The sequence below is a fragment of the Notothenia rossii genome, assembly GCF_949606895.1.
Source record: "Notothenia rossii genome assembly, chromosome: 2".
NCBI lineage: Eukaryota > Metazoa > Chordata > Actinopteri > Perciformes > Nototheniidae > Notothenia > Notothenia rossii.
Genome location: NC_136904.1, coordinates 78622142 through 78642488, shown reverse-complemented (window position 1 = coordinate 78642488; position 20347 = coordinate 78622142). Strand labels below are relative to the sequence as shown.

The following is a 20347-nucleotide window of genomic DNA, read 5'->3' as shown; positions in this document are numbered from 1 at the left end:
GCACCCTCTTGGCTAGCTGTCCAAAGTAAATATAAGGTCACGTGTAGCCATATAAAGGTGCTGTCCTGAAACAAAGTGACTCCAAAACCCTTGCAGAGACACTCATTTAAAACAAGATCCAAACGAATCTGCGTTCAGGGGAAATATGTTAGTAAACACAATTGCAAAGCGGCTTTTCTGCAGAATGTGGTGTTTTACAGTTAAACACAGACAGTAACAATGCTCATGATGGTTAGATGCCAACAACTGAAATAATTAGCTCCGACTAAAATATGAATTCTCTGGTTCACCTGGAATCCCTTTGATTCAGCGTGCAGATTAAATATTCCAATCTGGTAACAGACGGCACGCTGATGAAACAAAGCCGAAACTAGAAAAAACCTCCTGCAATATCCATATGAAAAGGCAGTCATTTATTGCTGTGTCTGAAACAACTCTGATAGCAACCTGTCTCTGTGCGGATGCATTCCATATTTACAATTCAATGGAATAATACATATCTATGCAAATAGGCCAACTGAAATGCACTTCTGTGGAAGCTCCATCTTTTAAAATCCTCTCTTAGGATGCAAAACTCTTCCTACATTATGCAAAGGACGATAATTGAACAGCACAGAGTCGTTCTGTTCGTTGTGAACACCCAGCAGTCGGGTTGGCTCGAGGCAAAGCCTGACAAATAGCGGTGTTGCAGAAGTGTAATCCTTTGTAAATCATGTGTCATGTTATGATACATTTTTTTATGTTGACCCTCTGGTATGTACAGATTAAATGTTATTAGGTTAAAGTAAATGTATGAATGACATCTTATGACAAATGAAGTAGCCAGTGGCTGCCCACAGCTCCTTTCTTCATAATGGTTTAAATATAGGTGACTAATTCTTCTGTAAAAGGCTCTGCTGTTATTTCCTTCTCAAGTGTTCCTCCTGTATAATAAGAGCACAGCATGAGCTAACCTGAGCAGCTATTTATGGCTTTGCCCAGGTCTCTAGAGGAAGGATGCTTTTTATTCTCGCATACAGTGACAAACACCTGCTTTGAAACCTGCACTTTACTATTTATCTGTGTTTTGTAAATAAGGTTCTTCATTCAAACGCTTGTGCTTCATGACAGGAAGTCCTAACACGCATGTTCATTTCTTTTCACTAATTCCTTTCTTTCAATGTGAATGATCTATTTGTTCACAAAGGTGAAGGCTAAGTTTGCTTGTGTGCTCAACACAAATATATTTTTTATATTGTGTGTCTGTGAAGGCAAAGAAAATGCTATTTTACTAAAAAAAATTACATTTGTTTTCTTAGTGCTGCCTTCAATGAATTCTATTGAACCTTTTGAAATTCACATTATAAAATTATACTCAATTAAGTTATCTGTTTATTTTATTATAACATTAGCTAAACGATATATAAACCTTATAATTAGCAAGAGAAAGATCCCAAAGTTCTGGTAAAAAGTATATTCACTACACTACTGTCAAATCAGCTTGAAAGGTGGGCTACAGGAGAAGGCAAACCAGAGTTGAGACGCTGCGAAAAATAACTAATAACAACTTTTAATTAGATAAAAAAAGGCAAGGTTTAGTTCATCATATTAGAGCAGCAAAAATGACCAAAGGTAGAAAAGAGCTCTCCATCTCTGAAAGGTATCCGCGTAAATAATGTTGACTTCATGTGAGAATCTGGGAATGGCACTTAACTAGAAGAGCTTTTAAGAATACACTTGGTTACGTAGAAACAGGCGCCGCGTTCAAACATGCTCAAACTGCACAGCTGTTGAGTTTGTTCAGTGTAATCCGACTTCATGGGAGGTGTTGCTAATGCTGCTCCCTGGAGCCCTAACAAAATAAGTTTAGCTGCTCCCAGTTGCTCCCTGCGCTGTGAGTGAGGATATATTCATATTTTGAGCAGATGGAGGGCGTGGTAGTTTGGCTCTGATGACTGTTCATCCAGATGGATGGTGTCAGTCTGATAAGGAGGCTCAACGGCACCTCAACGGCACCTCAACTCTCTCCGAGGTGAATGTGAGACTGTTCGTACGCTGGATCTCACTCTGTTTTGACAAACGCCGCTCATTTAAGACCGGCCCATCTGCTGTCATACATCAGCAGCAGCCGTTGAATGAACATCTTAAGAATCTGTCTTTATTTTCATAGAAGAACACAAGCGCAACATACTAATTCCTTCTTCATATAAATGAATTATACACAGTTAATTCCACTTAATCGGATTAGGCAACAGATACAAAATATAAAGAAGAATGGGTGTTTAACAGAACTGTTTGACTGTCTAATGTTTGTCTGTTGATGCATTAAATGACTGGATTCTCATCTCGCTGTAGAAAGCCCGGGGAGCTTTAGGCTGGAATTTAATGAGTTTAATAAGCATAACATAATTGTCTGTTATAAACTCAATTAGCACCAAACATAAGCCTGCTTTTCTCTGCTTGTCTTTGAGGAATAGAAGGCATTCTGGGGTTACAAACTCTATTTTTATCCAAGCCTTTTCCTTTTCCACATACTTGGGTTTCTAAATACCCGCTGATAAACAGAATTAGTCTGTTTACTGCACATGTTATCACTTGTCTTCTGTACAGTTTCCTGTTGTTAAGTGGGATGGTTTGATTTCCACTATTATCTTACCACTGTGCTCTATCCTTACCTTAATGTGTTCCTCTGTTTAGATCTAGATAAGGAAGTATCTACATTAATCCTAACATTTCTTCCTCTCGTCTTCAGCTCTGACGGCAGCGGCAGGCCGGGGGAAGATGGAGGTGTCCGGCTTCCTGTTGGAGCAGGGGGCGGTGGTGCAACAGGTCAACCGGCGGGGGGTGTCTCCTCTTTTCTGCGCCGTCAGACAGGGGCACTGGCAGGTGAGACACGCTGAGCATCTGTTTAGTTCAGGACAACCCATCCCTCTGTATCCACAGCAACCACACAATATACAATCATACCTTTCCTCTGAATCTTGTGTTGGTCAACAGTGTGTGTTATTTTATCGTTTGCACAGAGTAGTTTTAATGTCCTGCCCTTAGAGCTATCTAAGGTAGGGCTGTACCGAAAAGTTTAAAGTTGTAACGTTGACAACATTCAAATGCTTTTATTTTTGCATAATGAGGTTAGTTATCTTTGATGGATTGTTTACAAGTAGTGTGATCACAACGTTTCCAATAACCCCAGAGCTTTGTAAAGTCTAAAATACTTAATTTGTAAAAAAAAAGTTAAAAAACATTTTGGAGATTTAAATGTTTTTATGCTTCAAAACATTTTTGTTGGAATGTGTCCCTTTTTTAAAATACAAAATGATCTCTTTGGTCAAAATGGTGCACTCTCCCATTTGCTGCACAGACACCCACTGATGAGTCATATTCAATGATGAAAATTGTTTTGCTAAAAAAAAGACTACATTATTTAATCAAATGATTCACTCCAAATTAAGTATTTAGTTTGAGGTTTTTCATTTTTTTTTTTTTTAGCGAAAAGACATTCAAAGCTTCATTTAAAAATATCAATAGAAGCTACCAATACAAAATACATGTTGTACATTCAGCCCTAAGCCCCGGTCCCTGCTTAATGAGCAGTTCAGTGTGAGCTCTGTTCACCTTGGTGTGATTGATGTCTGTTCTCTGACCGCTCCTCTCTGTTTCCCAGATTGCAGAGCTGCTGTTGGAGCACGGTGCTGATATTAACATCAGCGACAAGCAGGGCAGGACCCTCCTCATGGTGGCAGCCTGCGAGGGTCACCTGAGCACCGTAGAGTTTCTGCTTTCTAAAGGTGAGCTGCAACAACACCCCCGCCGCAGAGCAGTCAGTGCTGGATGTGTTCATCAGTGTGTTGATATGAAGTGTTTAATGACCATTGTTCTTTTCAAAGGTGCATCTTTGACTTCGATGGACAAGGAGGGACTGACCCCCCTGAGCTGGGCATGTTTAAAAGGACATAAGAACGTAGTGCAGTTTTTGGTGGAAAAAGGGGCGGTCATCGACCACACGGACAAAAACGGGCGGACTCCTCTGGACCTCTCTGCCTTCTACGGAGACGCAGAGATTGTAAGTGAAGTTTGTTTTAGAAGTCACCTATTATGTAAAGTCCACTTTTCCTCTCTTTTCAAACTCTCTCCATGTTTGCTTCAATCATTTTCTAAATGTCCAGTCCATCTCCAATAGTAATTTCATTCCTCATTCTGTCTGAACATTGGGGGAGAACTAACAGGAATGGTCTCGGCACAGTTAAACTCTGGAGCGAGCAGACAGGCTGGCACAGGCAGGATCTGAGATTGTTCCACAAGAAGATTTGAGGAGATTTGAGTGGACTGCCCAGTGCGTCTCCTTCCTGCTTCCATCTGAGCACTAACAAGCTTCCCCTGCCCACACATGCTCTGATCATACCACATGCTACAGACCTAATCACAAATGTATCTTTTCCTTTAAAAAAATTGAGGATACTTCCCAGGCGACGTCCATCCCTACCCAAATAACCATTTAATGGTGCCCTTTAATGTTCTGTAATCACTGACAAATAAAAACTCTTGTTATTGAAACATTTTATTTAAAACATTTAAAGTCCTGATCCATTTATATAAAAACCTGTCTGAAAATGAGCCAATCAGATTTTGGCCACTTTATGATGTCATAACGATTTTCTGGCTTGTGTAACCATCAGCCAATCACAAACCAAGGTAACCCCGTCCCACCTTATCACCTGAATCTCCTCAGATATTTGAGTTATTTTTAACCAAACATCTCGCAGAGGGGCGTGGGGAGTGGCTCCTTATTTTTAATCTAAAGTAACAGACAGAGAATCAGCACTTTTGAAACAGGGCTGAAACAGAGGGGATTATGGGATGCTAAACTGCATTATCTGTTTGGTATTTGGAGCCAAACACTTCAGAGACATGTTTTGTATATATCTGAGACCTATAACATATTGATGAAAAACAGTATATTAGGGGACCTTTAAAAAAAAAAATCAGCACCACCATTCATTTAGCCTTTAACTAAGAGCATTCCTTGGCCGTTATTGAGCACACACCGTTCTGCGTTTGTCCAGCTCATGACTGTGGACCAAGTGAGTTTGTAACTATTGGTGCTCTCCTGCAGGTCCAGTATCTGGTGGAGAGAGGAGCAGTGATAGAGCATGTGGACTACAGCGGGATGAGGCCTCTGGACCGCGCCATTGGCTGTCGCAACACCTCGGTGGTGGTTACTCTGCTGAAGAAAGGAGCCAAGCTGGGTACGCACTGTGTTTTTATTCTCCTCTGTCCTATATATAGAAGCTACTGCAGATGTAGAAACGTATGGGTATGTGTGTGACGTGTTGTGTGTAGTTTTCTTACACGCTGTCGTCAGCTGTTACTCCTGCGGTCTTTAGAAACTGTCCGTAGTGCGCCGAGTTCTTTCATGTATAGGTTTAGTTTTGCCTCCATTGTTTCAGCATCTCATGGTACTAAGAATAAGATCAGACTCATTTTCTGGAATGCTGTGGAAAAACCCTGTTTCCATTCCTGCTCTTCACTCACTGCTGTGTGTGTGTGTGTGTGTGTGTGTGTGTGTGTGTGTGTGTGTGTGTGTGTGTGTGTGTGTGTGTGTGTGTGTGTGTGTGTGTGTGTGTGTGTGTGTGTGTGTGTGTGTGTGTGTGTGTGTGTGTGTGTGTGTGTGTGTGTGTGTGTGTGTGTGTGTGTGTGTGTGTGTGTGTGTGTGTGTGTGTGTGTGTGTGTGTGTGTGTGTGTGTGTGTGTGTGTACTTTTACTGGTATGTCTGTGTGTGTCATTCCTCTTCTCCCTCATGTGCTGCTTGGCTAATTTAAGAATGTGACTTATCACCTAAATGACATTCACAGAGCTATCTGGGTCTGCGGCTTATCTCCAGTGCTCTCTGCTAAAATAAAAAAGAGTAGTGGGCAGAAGAGTTAACTCTCTGCATGCATTTACTACTGAAAACACACAGCTTTTAAAGTAGTGACACACTATTGACTACACGTTGTAACTCTTTTTCCTTTCACCACAAATGACTACTCTATTCTTTTGCATGACCTCTCTTCTCTTCACTCTTTCCCCCCTGACTCTTTCTTAACTGCCTTCAATAAACTAAGGCTACAGAACGTCACCTTACGATCGATCAGGTACAATCTTTAGGTAACTTTACCTTGTACCAATTTCCAGAGAATACAGTGTGCACCTGTTGCCGCCAATATCAACAAAATAACTCTCCGGACTTCTCTCTCTCTCCCCTCTCCTCCCACAGGGAACGCCGCCTGGGCCATGGCTACTTCAAAGCCCGACATCCTGATCATCCTGCTCCAGAAGCTGATGGAGGAGGGAAACCTGCTCTACAAGGTACACATGGCAAAGATATCACTTTCTGTCAACAGTAAAGAGCACTCTCCTTTAATAATGAAATGCCGTATGTTAAACAGACCAGCTGTACTGAGAGACGTGGATATAGCCTGAGTTATTATCAGATGATTTCCTGTTTTCTTCCACTGGCAGTACGGAAAGCACTAAACAATATGATATTGCTCAGCCCAACAATGAAATGATAACTCTCGTGTTGTGGCTCAGTTAAGTGCAGAAGACAAATGGATGTGTGTGTTCCGCACCACTCACCAAAGGAGCTATGATCGATGTCCGACATTTAACAGATTGAGTTTGTGGGGGGGGAGGACAAACCTGTGTGTGTGTGTGTGTGTGTGTGTGATTGATGAGCGGGGAGGGCTCAGGCCTCAGAACAGTTATTGCTGGAGTATCTGCTGAATAACTTTGCCCTGCTTCTCTCCCCCACATTTTCCTTCCTGGTTGTGTCCTCTTCCTCACTGCATGTCTGCCCTCCATGTGTCCTCCAGAAAGGGAAGATGAAAGAGGCGGCTCAGCGGTACCAGTACGCCCTGAGGAAGTTTCCTAGAGAAGGCTTTGGTGATGACCTGAAGGCGTTTAAAGACCTGAGGGTCTCTCTGTACCTCAATCTCTCCCGGTGTCGCAGAAAAACCAATGTAAGTCCTTCACTCTCTGTTCCTCAGACAGTGCTGTGTTTTTAACGTTCTCCTTTAAAGGTCCGCTACTATTCTGTTTTTCATCAATATATTACTGTTTCAAAAGTGCTGATTCTCTGTATGTTACTTTACATGAAAATAAGGAGCCACTCCCCACGCCCCCTCTGAGAGAGATTTGGTTAAAAATAACTCATATCTGAGGAGATTCAGGTGATAAGGCGGGGGTGTTACCTTGGTTTGTGATTGGCTAATGGTTACACAAGCCAAAGAATCGTTATGATATCATAAAGTGGCCAAAATCAGCTCATTTTCAGACAAGTTTTTATATGAATGGATCAGGACAAAAAGTGAGAGAATCTTTTTTCCTGAAACTTTAAATGTTTTAAATAAGCTGTTTCAATAACAAGAGTTTTATTTGTCAGTGATTACAGAACATTAAAGGGAACCATTAAATGGTTATTTGGGTAGGGATGGACGTCGCCTGGGAAGTATCCTCAATTGTTTTAAAGGAAAAGATACATGTGTGATTAGGTCTGTAGCATGTGGTATGATCAGAGCATGTGTGGGCAGGGGAAGCTTGTTAGCGCTCAGATGGAAGCAGGAAGGAGGCGCACTGGGCAGTCCACTCAAATCTCCTCAAATCTTCTTGTGGAACAATCTCAGATCCTGCCTGTGCCAGCCTGTCTGCTTCTCCCCCAACGTTCAGACAGAATGAGGAATGCAATGACTATTTGAGATGGACTGGACATTTAGAAAATGACTGAAACAAACATGGAGAGAGTTCATTTCTAATATTTTCTCTCTTTAATTCTGGATAGTTGTTTCTGCTGAAAAGCTCTTCATGAAAGTTTAGTTACATAAGTCTTACTTTTGACTCTTGTAGCGATCCTGCTGTGAGGTAATTACCTGCCGCAGGAGATCCGAGCGAAAAGGCCACCATGAGGTTATCTGTTGTGTGTTTCCGGAGGAACAGCACCTGGGGGGCCTGCAGGTTATTTAATCACTTAACACACGGAGCAGAGCTGCTGGAGAGATGTTGTATTGGTCACATTCAGCCATCGCTTAGGTTGAAAATACTGTCCTCAAAACAATACATAAGATATAACAAGCAACAAGGAAACATTGTGTAACCTGCATATTTCAAAATGTTTATGTATGTAAAACAACCACATTGAATATCAACTGCTTAACAATTGTTTTGATGATGTTCCTACTGTAGGACTTTGGGATGGCTGAGGAGTTTGCAACAAAAGCGCTGGAGCTGAAACCCAAATCCTACGAGGCCTACTACGCCCGCGCCAGAGCTAAAAGAAGCAGCAGGTAAATGTTGAGCTCCTGCGGTTGTTCCTGCTGCTGAATTATGCAGTCTGGATCTGGTGACAATTTTTCCCTCCGTTCTCTCTCCGATCCACAGGCAGTTTGCGGCGGCCATGGCTGACCTTCACGAAGCAGCCAAGCTCTGCCCCAATAACCGGGAGATCCGCCGCCTGCTGGCCCGAGTGGAGGACGAGTGCAAACAGATGCGCACTCAGACTAAAGGGGGCCCCGCTGCAGAAGGGGCTTCCGGCCAGGCGTCAGGGGGCCACGAGTCAGACCAGGAGCAGGGCGAGCGGCAGGAGGACCCCTCAGAGCACAGCCTCGCCAGGAGCGTGGAAGGACAAAGAAGCATCCTGGAAGAGGAGGAGGAGGAAGAGGAGGAAGAGGAGGAGGCCTCGCTGCACGACAGGACAGCTGAAGCCTGCTGGTCCCAGAACAGTTATTCCTACAACAGGGTCCTCCCCCCCGAGCCTGTTAGCAACAGTTTGGGGCACCAGAGTCAGAGCCCCAGCTCCCCCCCGGGCCCCGGCAGGCTCCCCCCCCACCGGTACCCCCGAGAGCACCGGGAGGCCCAGCAGGGTCTGGTGCTGCAGCCCACCAAGCAGGCCCAGATAGTGAAGACCAACCAGCACATGAGCTCCATGCAGGGAGCGGGGGGGGGGCGTGGGGGGCCGGGTCCAAGGGGCCAAATCTCAGTACGGCCCCTCCAGTCCCTTACCGAGCAGACGCATGTCCAGCCTGCTGAAGCCGGGCCCGGGCATCGACATCAGCCCCCTGCCCCCCCCAGCTGAGGAGCCCGTGTACGGGAACAGAAAGTCGCTGGCGGCCGCCCCCCCCTCCATGGGTCAGAGTTGTGAGATGGAGAGTGTCCACTCCTCCCAGGCGTCCTACTCGTCCTGCAGCAGCAGCTCCCGGGGTCCGAGGCAGGACCGCCTGTCTGCCCAATCTGCCTCCTCCCTGGAGGGGTTGGCCTGCTCTGGCCCCGCCCCCCAGGGAAACCACACAGATGTAGGAAAGGATGGGATGTGTGGGGGAGGGGGGGGCAGCAGCATGCGAGTGTCCAGCTCCACCAGCAGCCTGGCGTCCAGCAGCAGTCTGTCGGACAGCGGCAAACTGGGGCCTGACGTCCGAACGAAGACCTCGGAGAAAACCAAGCACAGCCAGCAGGCCAGCTCCGCATCCAAACCCAGACCCTTCATGGGCGTCATGGACAAGAAGGCCCGCTTCCTGCAGCTCCAGCAGCAGCAGCAGCAGCAGCAGCAGCAGCAGCAGCAGCTCCAGCAGCAGCAGTTTCAGCTCCAGCAGCAGCACAGCTTGCAGGGTCACCCCAGCCTGCAGTCGGTGGGCCGCAGCTGGCTCAACCAGTCCTCTGACGGTCTGGTTTGTCACAACATGTCGGCGATGGGCCTTCTGCCCGTCGACTGTGATCCGCCTTACGCCAAAACAGTGAGCACTTACCAGGAGCAGCACAAACCTCCGCCACCTCAGGGGGCTATGGCAATGAGCAGCTTACAGAACGGCATGCACGCCAAGGAATTCACGGAGAAATTCTGCCAAGCCGCCAACTGTTACAAAGAGTCCAAGCCAGCGCTGGCGATGGCGCACACGTTCATGGACAGCAAGCCCAAGCAGCCGGGGCTCAACCGAGATAATCCTGCCATTCACGTAGCTTCAATGAAACCAAAGCGATCGTTTATAGAGTCGAACGTGTAGAGATGTTTGTTTTATCTCTCGTACAGCCCTGAACGCACACTAGCAAACATCTAAAGTAAGGAGGTGTTGTTTTTTAACCAACCACCCAGCAGAATAGTTCCACTTTAAGCCTTGTAAGAAGTACAAGCTGTTTGTTTTCCTGTGTGAATACAGACTGCAGGCAGTGTACTAAATGCTCCAGATCCCCCCCCCCCCCCCCCCCCCCCCCAACCTGCCGCTTGTGGCTGTCAGCTTCTGTTACATGACAACATGTCTGCCGTCATTCAGCCAAGCTGGAGACATTGCACTGAAGGAAGTATTTGGACATGTGGTGGACAGTCCTCATCAACGCAACAGTGACAGTGAGCACTTTATACACACTTAGGCCACTCAACACTATTCAGTTACAGCTTAATGTTATTACAAAAGAGATTTGAGTGAGTTTAATGAGGTTTAATCTGTGTTCATTTCGTCCATGATGCTGAGGGAGAAAAAAATGAGGAAGTCCTAAGTGACGGCGCCAGAAAGTGGGAAAGGACGGACATTCCTGTGTTTTACAAAGGATGTTTTAGATCCTCTTGTGTATATTATATAAATATGTATTTTTCCTTATTTTCAGTGAAGATCTATGTTAAGTGTATTGACGAGTTCAGAATTGTGTATTTTGAGTTTTATGCACAATGTTGTTTAAATGGTGTTCTAAAAAAGCATTTGTTAAATGTGTTTGTACATTATATAAATCACCATTAACATGGAAATCCTTTCTGTATCTGCTTGTTGTTGCTGTCTAGTTTAATTTATTTACAGCGCCAATGGCTTGGTTAATTGTAAAAGCAATATATTTTATATAGTTATTTTTGCACAGCTAATAAGACATTTAATGATTCTCAATAATGTTGAGTTTAAGTGTATGCTACAATTGCAGTTTATATTACAGAGTAAAAAAAATCTATAAAAACAGAAGTGGTTTTGGGGCACAGTGCCATCAGCTCTATTTTAATATGTACGTTCAATGCAGTTGTTGCCATGTTTTCAGTATTGTGAGCTTTATTAGCTGTGATCACATACTGTTATAGAACATTGCCGCCATAGCCACCATGGGAGAGAGAAATAAAGACTCACTGAGGAAAAAACCAACTGGTCTGCTGGCTGTTATTTTAAAACTTGAGGCTGCCTAAGTTAATAGAACATTTAATTATCATTGTTATAATAAAGGGAGCGTAAACATTGTACACTTATTAAATCACTGCTCAAAAGTTTCAGGTACTAAAGATAACATCTGCAGATTCATAAGGCGAGACTTTATTGAAAAGTCTAATTTATTTTCAATAGCTTCCATGTCATGTGACCCATTCATTCAAATCAATGCAGAACTGTAATTACTCAAACTGGGCACCTTGCTTTTTGGCACTGGATTTTAGTGTTTCATATAGCTCATGTCATGTGACCTTTTGACCATATATTAATGCAGCATTGAATAATTGAACATGTAGAAGAAACCTTTTTAACGGATGTTAGTCTTTCATCTTAGGCACAACAAGATGATGCAAGCGTCGAAATCGAAAATGATACAACTACTGAACGACTGCAGGAATATCCAATTTATCTGAGATCAAAGATTCAGATTATTTGTCAAATTCATAAAGATACCCAGAACAAAATCTTATTTGCAGTAATTACTTTTTCCAATTATAATAAGAGCACTTGTTATCAGATGAGCAGAGTAAAGTTGGATTCTGACAAAACAAGTTCAAAGGAGCTGCTGTCCACCTGCTCAGCATCCATCGGTTTATTGCCATCCTCCGAAATCTATCAGGGGTGAGGAGCAGCAGGTTCTTCATGGAGCTGGTTTTAATCACACCCATGATTCCTATGGACTCGCGCCCACAGGAATATCTGCCTGTGGAATAGATAAACATTACATTACATGCCACTTGTTATACGCTTTACCCAAAAAATACTGAGCTACATCCTCCCTATCCATATAAACATTGTGACTTTACATACACACTTGGATATGACAGGTGAGTCTGTCTTCGACTCAGTTTGAGACAATGAACAGGTGTTGTAGTATTGTCTTCTCACTCTCTATGACTGGATCTTTCTCCAGCTCTCTTGTGATTAGACACAGAAATGTATCAGGGGTGTCTTAACGACTCTTCTCCGGCTTTCCGTAGGGAGACGGATGCCCACAGGTTCTGAGAAACCAACCAACTGTTCAGTAAGTATGACTCATAAATACAATAACATCCGACACATTGAACTTCTTATGATGTTTTTCAAACATAGTGAATAAGTGATTTGATTCTATCCATTTGTTCATCGTCCAATACTTCACATAAACCAGCTGAACTCTATTTTGTGTTTTTTCTGTGAGTCAGTGAGGCGACAGACTCGACAGACAGACTTTGTCCTCTGATAAAACAAAGGCAGGAGTAAATCTGGATCTCCACACGATCAATCTGTTGCTCGATACAAAGAGCCAGACCGTCACTGTGAAGGTCTGAGGACTTGGTATTGGTTAGTGGTTCAAAAGGGAAAACATTTTCAATATTATACTAGAGAATAAAAACTGAAAAACAGCACAAAAGTGAAAAATAAATCACTCGTCTCTGCCCAATGACTGCACCGTGTGAATTGGTCATGAGCTGCCAATATCACCACCAGCTACAACTGAGGAAGACCTTTGGAGCCACTCATAAGTGAGGAGACGGTGTAGAAATCGATTTAGAGAATTCTTTTAATTCGGCCAAAGAAAAAAGACAATTTCCTCAATACAAAAAAATAACACTTTCATAGTAATGTTCGAAAATCACCCAATTTGGATTTTAAAACAATTCCCCACAATACTCCTTTATGTAATAGCCGCCAATGAGTCAGAATTGAATATACCAGGTCTAGTAAAAGACTCGAATCATATTATAAAATAGAGTCTAGAGTATATTTTATAATATGATTCCAGTCTAGAAAACATACTGTATCCCCATGTTGCTGAACAAACTGACATTTCCCAGAGAGAGACACTACTGCTACAGACCTCCGATTCAATTGGCTGCGAATGCTAAATAAAACATCTGGTTCTCGCTCGGAGTTTATGACCTTGGCAATGCTGTCAGGAATATCAGAACAAAAAGGGATGCTTTTTGGAAGACGTGATATAACTGCAGTATAGGTTAGAGCTGCATCTGATGAATATGTTGACACACAAGAGTTGTGGATAGATTTGGTGCAGTTTTATTTTTAAATCATTGTGTAGGTGAATTGAATTAAATGCTATCATGGTGAACACTCCAAAGCTTCAACCTCATGATAAATAGGGGTACATAATCAGCTACTGTTCGTTGAGGACCAGCTTGTTCTCTTACTGCGGCTTTGAATTCGTACTCTTGCTCTTATTCATAATGCAGAAATGCAAGATAAAGGGATGAAAGCATTCAAGCACACCTTACAAAAGACTGTGTCTTCCTCGCACTGTGAACTCCGTTCCTCGCCTGCATTCACAGTCTTCGTCTTTAAGTAAAACAGGCAGATGCTGCTGTCGCCATCAGTGACGTTGCTCAATCAAAATGTCTTCTCTCGACGAAACACGTTGAACCTATTAAGTCTTCCGATTCATCCAATAAATTACCCTTGGATAGAAAAACGGCACTTAACAGCTCAATGGGATTTAAGATTTCCATAAGTTCCAGCATTTTTCATGGGGGCACAAGCCATTAGTGCTATACGGTCCACTTTACATTTAGATTGATAATTTGATGAGACGCTACAAGGAAACTGCAGAATGAGGCTGTCTCCACAGAGATGCGAGCCATTTCCAACAGGAACTTTTTCCTTCCATGCCCTTACTCAAAGATTCATGAATATTTCATTAAGTAAAGTGTGCCGGAATCTAATTTGGGTGTGTGTTCTATGTGGAAGTAAGTGTGTGTCTATGCACGCATAGAAATGATAGTTGTTGGTACACAACTCAAATAGGACAGGAAATGTGGCAATCGGCTGTTTCCTGTGTCCTTGTTCTGTGGTAATGATGAGCAATCCTCCATACTAAACACATGGAGAGAGATGCTCACTCCTTAAGACACGCTTTGCATTGCTGAGCAGCATGCAGGGGAAGTTTTTTACAATGTCTACTGCTGTCCAATTAAAGCAAACTAAACCGCCAACAAGGCGTTTTACTGTGATTAAAGATGGGACAGTGATGCAGCTGCTTACATGATTACAGTCTGCACAATGTACTGTAATCAGAGTGAGGTCATTATGGCATTCATGTCAACTGTCTGCTACATTCAAAACAGAATGAAAGATGTGCTTAACTTACACTGCATACCAAGCGATAACAAATGAAAGTAAATTACAACTTTCTGTGCTAAACTTTTTGTAAAGTATAATGAAATCCAGAGATCAAATCTAATAATTCAACAATAATTGAGGTTTATAAAAATGTCACTAATTGTATATCATTATTTTGGCTTGTACTTCTGCTGGTAGGAATAAGTTGCCAATTACAGAAATGGGCTATAAGTCGTCACATGCACAGTTGTGGCACAAGTGTCTGTACAAACATGTCTCTTTGTAAATAGACTTTTTTAAAGTGCTTTGTAAAAGTACAGAATGATGGAACCATCAGCACCAAAAAAGGAACTTATTTTGCCCAAGATCTCACTTTTTACATTACATGTTACATGTTAGATGGTTTTATCCAAAGCGACTTACATACTCAATACTGTGGGCAATCCCCACAGGAGCAATTTGGGGTGTCTTCCCCAGGGACACAACATCATGCTGGCTGCATTGGGGTTTGAACCTGTGACCCCCTGATCCCCATACCAAGGCTCTATCCACTGCGCCAGGGCTGGGGAACAATAGTCTTGCAAGGGGGGGGCAAGAAGGAAGAAGAAGGGGGGAGAAGGGGGGAGAAGAAAAAGGAAGAAAAAAGGAGAAAAGAGGAGAAAATTCTCCTGCTCCCAATTTCCCTTCTGTAGCATTTAAAAGTGTTTATATACAGTAGTGTTTCAAAAAAAGTATGTATTTGTTTATTTCTTGAGGCGGAAAACACATCCACAAGATTGCAGGATTGAATCCCAACTCCGTCAGTATTGAAGTGTATAATATATAGAACATGAGAGGAATAAAAGTGCTTGTGTTGCATATCTTAACATTAATTAATTAGAGATATTGACTGATAAGACTTGTGTTGTAAAGTTAACGATTAATACATTTCTATTAAATATTAAAACTTATTTACTTCTTTCAAGTTTATTAAATACTTTTTTTAAATCAGGGATAGTTTTTAAGTCACCGATATGGATTTTTATTGAAGCTCATTGTTTGTGTGCTGTTGATAAATAATACAAATATAACCATTACATTAATATCAACTAAGGTATAGGTTTTATAATTATTTTGTTTTTAGCTTTCGAACATTGAACGAAAAAGTATAGAAATTGTAAACATAGCACTCCACTACAATTATTGGACAGACACTAGGCATACTTGAAAAAGCCAAACCTTTATTTTATGTTAGTTAAACACAGTGTTTCCCCTAGGATGGAGTCATAGCAGCAGTGCTAAGGCACGTGGGCCTAGCATAATGTGAGCGCGGAGCGCGTGGAATTGTTTAGTGCGTGCGAAGTGCGCCCCGCACAAGAAAGGCTCTTGAGGCCTAGTACCAGGGCCGGTTCTAGACAATTTGTAAATACTCAGAGAGTCCTTTACCTCACTGAGCCTCTCAATCTGACAGGAGAGCTCTCCTCCACCCTGGTTTTAGAAACATCTACTTCTTATATCCGTTAGCGCAGCTAGCACCAGATTCTAATAACAACAGCGCCGGTACCGGTGCGCCCTCGCCCTTGCTCTCTCTCTCGCTACCACGCTGGCACTTTGGCTGTGAGCTGCGGGCGCCTGATAAGCCAACATCCCCCATTAATATAACTTACAGCGCCCACCGTACAGGGCAAATTAAACGTGTAACCGGGGTGAAAAGGGTGTTACATTTACTTAATCATGAATGTTGTTACATCAAGGCCGAACATTTGGATGAGCACCAACGGTCAAAAATGTTTTTCCCTCCCAGAGCTACCAGCGCAGCGCCCCACAGATCTGGCGCCCAAGGCGACCGCCTGTGTCGCCTATGCCAGTAACACAAATACTACAAATCCACATAACAAACAATCAAAAATGAAAAAGGGTCGCCACTTATTATTATTTTAAGAAAAAAAAAAAAAGTAAAGAAAAAAAAAAATATATATATATTTTATTTTTTTGGGTACCTGGCTGGCGCCCCCTAGCAGCGGCGCTCGCTCATATTTCAGCAGCGGCGCTGCGCCGCCACTATTTGTATATAGGGGAAACACTGAAACATAATAACATTTAAAACAGTAGTAAAACGGTATAACAAAAAATAATGATAATAACACTCTTAAATAGAAGATAAAATTACTATATACAATTTATACATAAGATATATACACACATAACTATAAAACTGTAAACAAAACTATATACATAATTAAGTGTCAATGCCTATGGGGGTGGAAACACTTGTCACTTTTTGTTCCTCATGTCCTTCAGCCACTGCTCCTTTGGCAAAGCCTCAACCAAGGGGCAGTAAACAACTCCCTTGTACTGGCTGTGTCCAGTTTCCGCTGTGCCAAACTTCCCACACTTTTTGCACGTGTTGTGCACAACCTTGCGGGTCAGCTTTCGGGTGGTTGGAGCAGGAGCAGGAGCAGGAAGAAGAGAGGCTGGCATTCGGAGCCTGTGGAGCAGCGACCTGGACCGGCACCTGTGAGGTCACTGGATTAAAAATCCAGGAGCAATGGCCCAAAGTTGGAGCAGGGAAGAGCTGTTGCTGCCGCACCATCTGAGGGCCAGAGGGTGGAGCAGGGAATAGCTGCCGCTGCAGCACCATCTGAGGGCCAGAGGGAAGCTGGGGTGGAGCAGGGAATAGCTGCAGCACCATCTGAGGGCCAGAGGGTGGAGCAGGGAATAGCTGTTGCTGCCCCACCATCTGAGGTCCAGAGGGTGGAGCAGGGAATAGCTGCAGCTGGGGACGCAGCTTTACAGTTGCCGGTGTTGCTGTTGTGGGTGAGGCCTTCCTCTTTAGCTTTACCTGGCCAACGGTGCTACTTGGGAGCCCGTCAGCTGCTTCCCACATGTTGGGCAGAACACCCTCACGTTCCACAGGTGGTAGGGCATCCACACCATCAGCCGATGGGTGAAGAAGCGGTCTGGCATCGGGGGCTGGTGGTATATGAGGGCTGGGACAGGAGGCTCGTACCACAGCTTCAAATGTGGCCGCAGTTTGCCAGAATTAAAAAGGGTGTTGGAAATCCACCTCTGGTCCTGCACAGGGATGGCCTTGCTCATTTCCCGAGGCAACCAGAATGAAGCTGCAGCAGCAGTGGCTGGCTCATCTCCTCCAGACTCATTTTGTTCGGGCGAGAACAACAAATTGTTGAATATATAAAGGCTACATTTAGATTTACAACAGAGCCATACAAACGAGTAGACACAGTACTCACAGAGCCTACTGCCAGGATGGTGTTTACAGCAGTGCTCACAGGGGATGGAGCAGGCATGGAGGTCCTCACAGAGGATGTAGAGGGAGAACTCACAGGGGATGGAGCAGGCATGGAGGTCCTCACAGAGGATGTAGAGGGAGAACTCACAGAGGATGTAGAGGGAGAACTCACAGAGGATGTAGAGGGAGAACTCACAGAGGATGGAGCAGGCATGGAGGTCCTCACAGAGGATGTAGAGGGAGAACTCACAGAGGATGGAGCAGGCATGAAGGTCCTCACAGAGGATGTAGAGGGAGAACTGACAGGGGATGGAGCAGGGATGGAGGTCCTCACAGAGGATGTAGAGGGATAACAGACAGAGGATGGAGAAGGAGGGGAAGAGCTGGGGGACTTCCTAGCCACTAAATGTGGCTTCAGTGAGGCCGATTGTGACCCACTAAAGTGTGATTCAGTGTACTAAGAGAAAAAACAGAGGTTAATTTATTGTGCAAGACAAACTAAATAATTCAAAACAAAACAGTAATTACTAAGGAAATATTTACCATTGATAAACTCGGAGGGGGCCGCAGGAATGTCCGCTGGGCTGAGGCAGTTGCTCCAGGGGCTGAGACTGAGGCTACAGACTGCGGGGCATTGGCAGGCTAAAACAAGAGCATTCAATCTATCAATCATGTAATGCAATACAACATGTTATGTAACAGCAACAGCATTAAAGCACTGTAAAAGGCACGCAAGCAAGAACAACAATAATGTTATTTTATTTTCAAATACATCACCTTAACGACATGATATCCACAGTTGCAGGCCATGGACCCGCCAAAGAGGGTGGTCTGTCTACGGGCCAGCATGGGGCATTTTTCAATCTGAAATGATCATAATTATTTTTTAGTCTGCAGTGAGTCACTCGATTGATAATATTTGCACCAGTATCTAGTCTATTTTCAGTAATACAGTACACTTTTAATTTAATAAGTACTAAGTAATAGGTACATGTGTTGCTATACTTTACCTTCTGATAGAGGGCATACCATTTCCGTTGCCTCGGAGCTGGTTTATTCCCCCCCTCTGAAGGCCAAACTCCAGAGTTAGCAAAGGCCTTCAGCCGGGCCAGCCAATCCGCATCTCCCATCGCTTTGTGGGTTTTGGGTTTAGTGCTCATCTAAAATAACAAGTGTTAAGAGCAAACTACAGTGCAAAGCAAACAACACTGATACCATGTTATCAGTTATATATAAGAATAATATGAATAATACATGTTATTTATATATTGCTTTTCCTGGTGCTCAAAGCGCGTATATATACATGTTATCTACACATATAATCTTATATAAACATATAATGTTAATATTTATACCATGAAGTTCTCCTTCTATCAATTATGAGTGTATGTATATTGAATTATAATTAATGTAATCTTATATACAGTATAAAGCTATCTTTAATATATATTTAACAATATACTGTATCCATCCTGCATCACATAACCACACACTTATACATCTATTCATATTATCATATAATACTGAGTTAAAGCATATCATTATATCATTTAGGTGTCTATATTAACAATACACTTAAACCATGCAACGCATAAACTAACTCATAAAACGCCCCGTTACCAATAGGGATTTCAAATTACAGTGGGTAATATTAAAGTTGGTTATTGTAAAACCTTAATAAGTATACACGTATACACCGCACCTATTGTCAACAACTATCGTAAGGGCTACGCTACATACAGTAGCTGTATGATTAATGCTGGTGTTACCACAGGTCAAAAAGTGTAATAAGCTAATTACAACATGCCCATTAATCTAATAATTGTATAACAATCGGACAATCGGATGTACATATTTACTCATGGCTGTTGACAATTATTAAAATGACAGTTAACGTTTATTTAAAATAGGAACATTAGCGTTAGCAATGCTGGCGATGCCAACTAATTTGATGCAGACTGACTGACTGAAGTTGCCGTATACTGTCATGTAAAAGTTGACGGCAAAATAGTAAAATGACATCGAGTGACGGTTGTAAAATTAGGTTTTATGACTGTCAAACAGGGGAAAAGTAACATTTAGTGTTCTGTTGGTATTTACTCTGGATATCTCAGATGCGCTTCGCGAGGACTGCGACAAGTCCACTGTCAATCAAAAGCGTGAGGGGGCGGGTTCGGAGAGAAGACGTGCCGTGAGTGGCTCTGTCCATTGTGATGCCGTGACGTGATTGGCTCCGTCCATTTTGAACTCGCGTCGTGATTGGTTTAGGTCCAATCTCACAATGGACAGCGAGTATCATGATTGGGTGATAGATTGGATTTTTAACAGACGGTCCTGCGCCAGCCTCCATGCATTAAAATGTGCTCAATAAAGGAATACTACTCACCAAACCCATACCGTAGGCTCTCAAGGAAAAGTTTAGAGTAATATATTTGTTTACTTTTTTGCTGAGCTTTAGATGAGATGATTAATATCACAATGTGTGTATGGTTAATCTCAAACCAAAGCCACCGTCTGTCAAAATCACTTATTATAAAGAGTGGATAAGTGGGAAACCAACTAACTTGGCTGTGTCTGTAGTTAAGAAAGGCCCCTCCGAAGCTAACTAATTTACATCATATCTCATTAGTTTGATTTGTACAAAAACTGAAATAAAGAAAACGACTCAGTAAATCCAGGCAAGCAGACAGACTGCGTTGGTATGAATCAATCATTGCGTTAAATGATGCCTTCAAAACACAACTTCCTTGGTTGGTTAAATATTGATTCTGACAGTACTTTTTTAGTGGCTGTACTACAGTGTAGCACCCAGGGGCGGACTGGCCATTGGGAATAC

At 43.0% G+C, this 20347-nt stretch overlaps 2 protein-coding genes across 2 annotated transcripts in view; one reads left to right on the top strand and one right to left on the bottom strand.

The window, feature by feature from the left end:
- tanc1b (tetratricopeptide repeat, ankyrin repeat and coiled-coil containing 1b) overlaps nucleotides 1-11126 on the top strand; it is a 100307-nt gene extending 89181 nt beyond the window's left edge. The window contains 9 exon segments of the mRNA XM_079667177.1: nucleotides 2732-2865; nucleotides 3644-3767; nucleotides 3867-4042; nucleotides 5093-5225; nucleotides 6236-6327; nucleotides 6834-6980; nucleotides 8200-8300; nucleotides 8395-8955; nucleotides 8957-11126. Of these exon segments, the coding sequence (XP_079523303.1) occupies nucleotides 2732-2865; nucleotides 3644-3767; nucleotides 3867-4042; nucleotides 5093-5225; nucleotides 6236-6327; nucleotides 6834-6980; nucleotides 8200-8300; nucleotides 8395-8955; nucleotides 8957-10010 (2522 nt within the window). The 3' untranslated portion in view covers nucleotides 10011-11126.
- A 638-nt stretch (nucleotides 11127-11764) lies between these two features.
- On the bottom strand, nucleotides 11765-19655 carry LOC307030831 (uncharacterized protein). The gene is made up of 5 exons (XM_079667497.1): nucleotides 19612-19655; nucleotides 18522-18671; nucleotides 18289-18375; nucleotides 18055-18153; nucleotides 11765-11889 (listed from the first exon to the last, which is right to left on the bottom strand). Exons 2-5 carry the CDS (start codon nucleotides 18669-18671, stop codon nucleotides 11860-11862), a joined length of 366 nt encoding a protein of 121 aa, XP_079523623.1. The 5' UTR covers nucleotides 19612-19655; the 3' UTR covers nucleotides 11765-11859.
- Nucleotides 19656-20347: the final 692 nt, after the last annotated feature.

Excerpts from the sequence above, each read along its gene's own strand:
- LOC307030831 (XM_079667497.1), bottom strand. The coding sequence starts at position 18,671 with ATGAGCACTAAACCCAAAACCCACAAAGCGATGGGAGATGCGGATTGG. Across the intron at positions 18,376-18,521 it reads GGTATGCCCTCTATCAGAAG|ATTGAAAAATGCCCCATGCT; the intron begins GTAAAGTATAGC and ends TGATCATTTCAG. Across the intron at positions 18,154-18,288 it reads GTGGATATCATGTCGTTAAG|CCTGCCAATGCCCCGCAGTC; the intron begins GTGATGTATTTG and ends CTCTTGTTTTAG.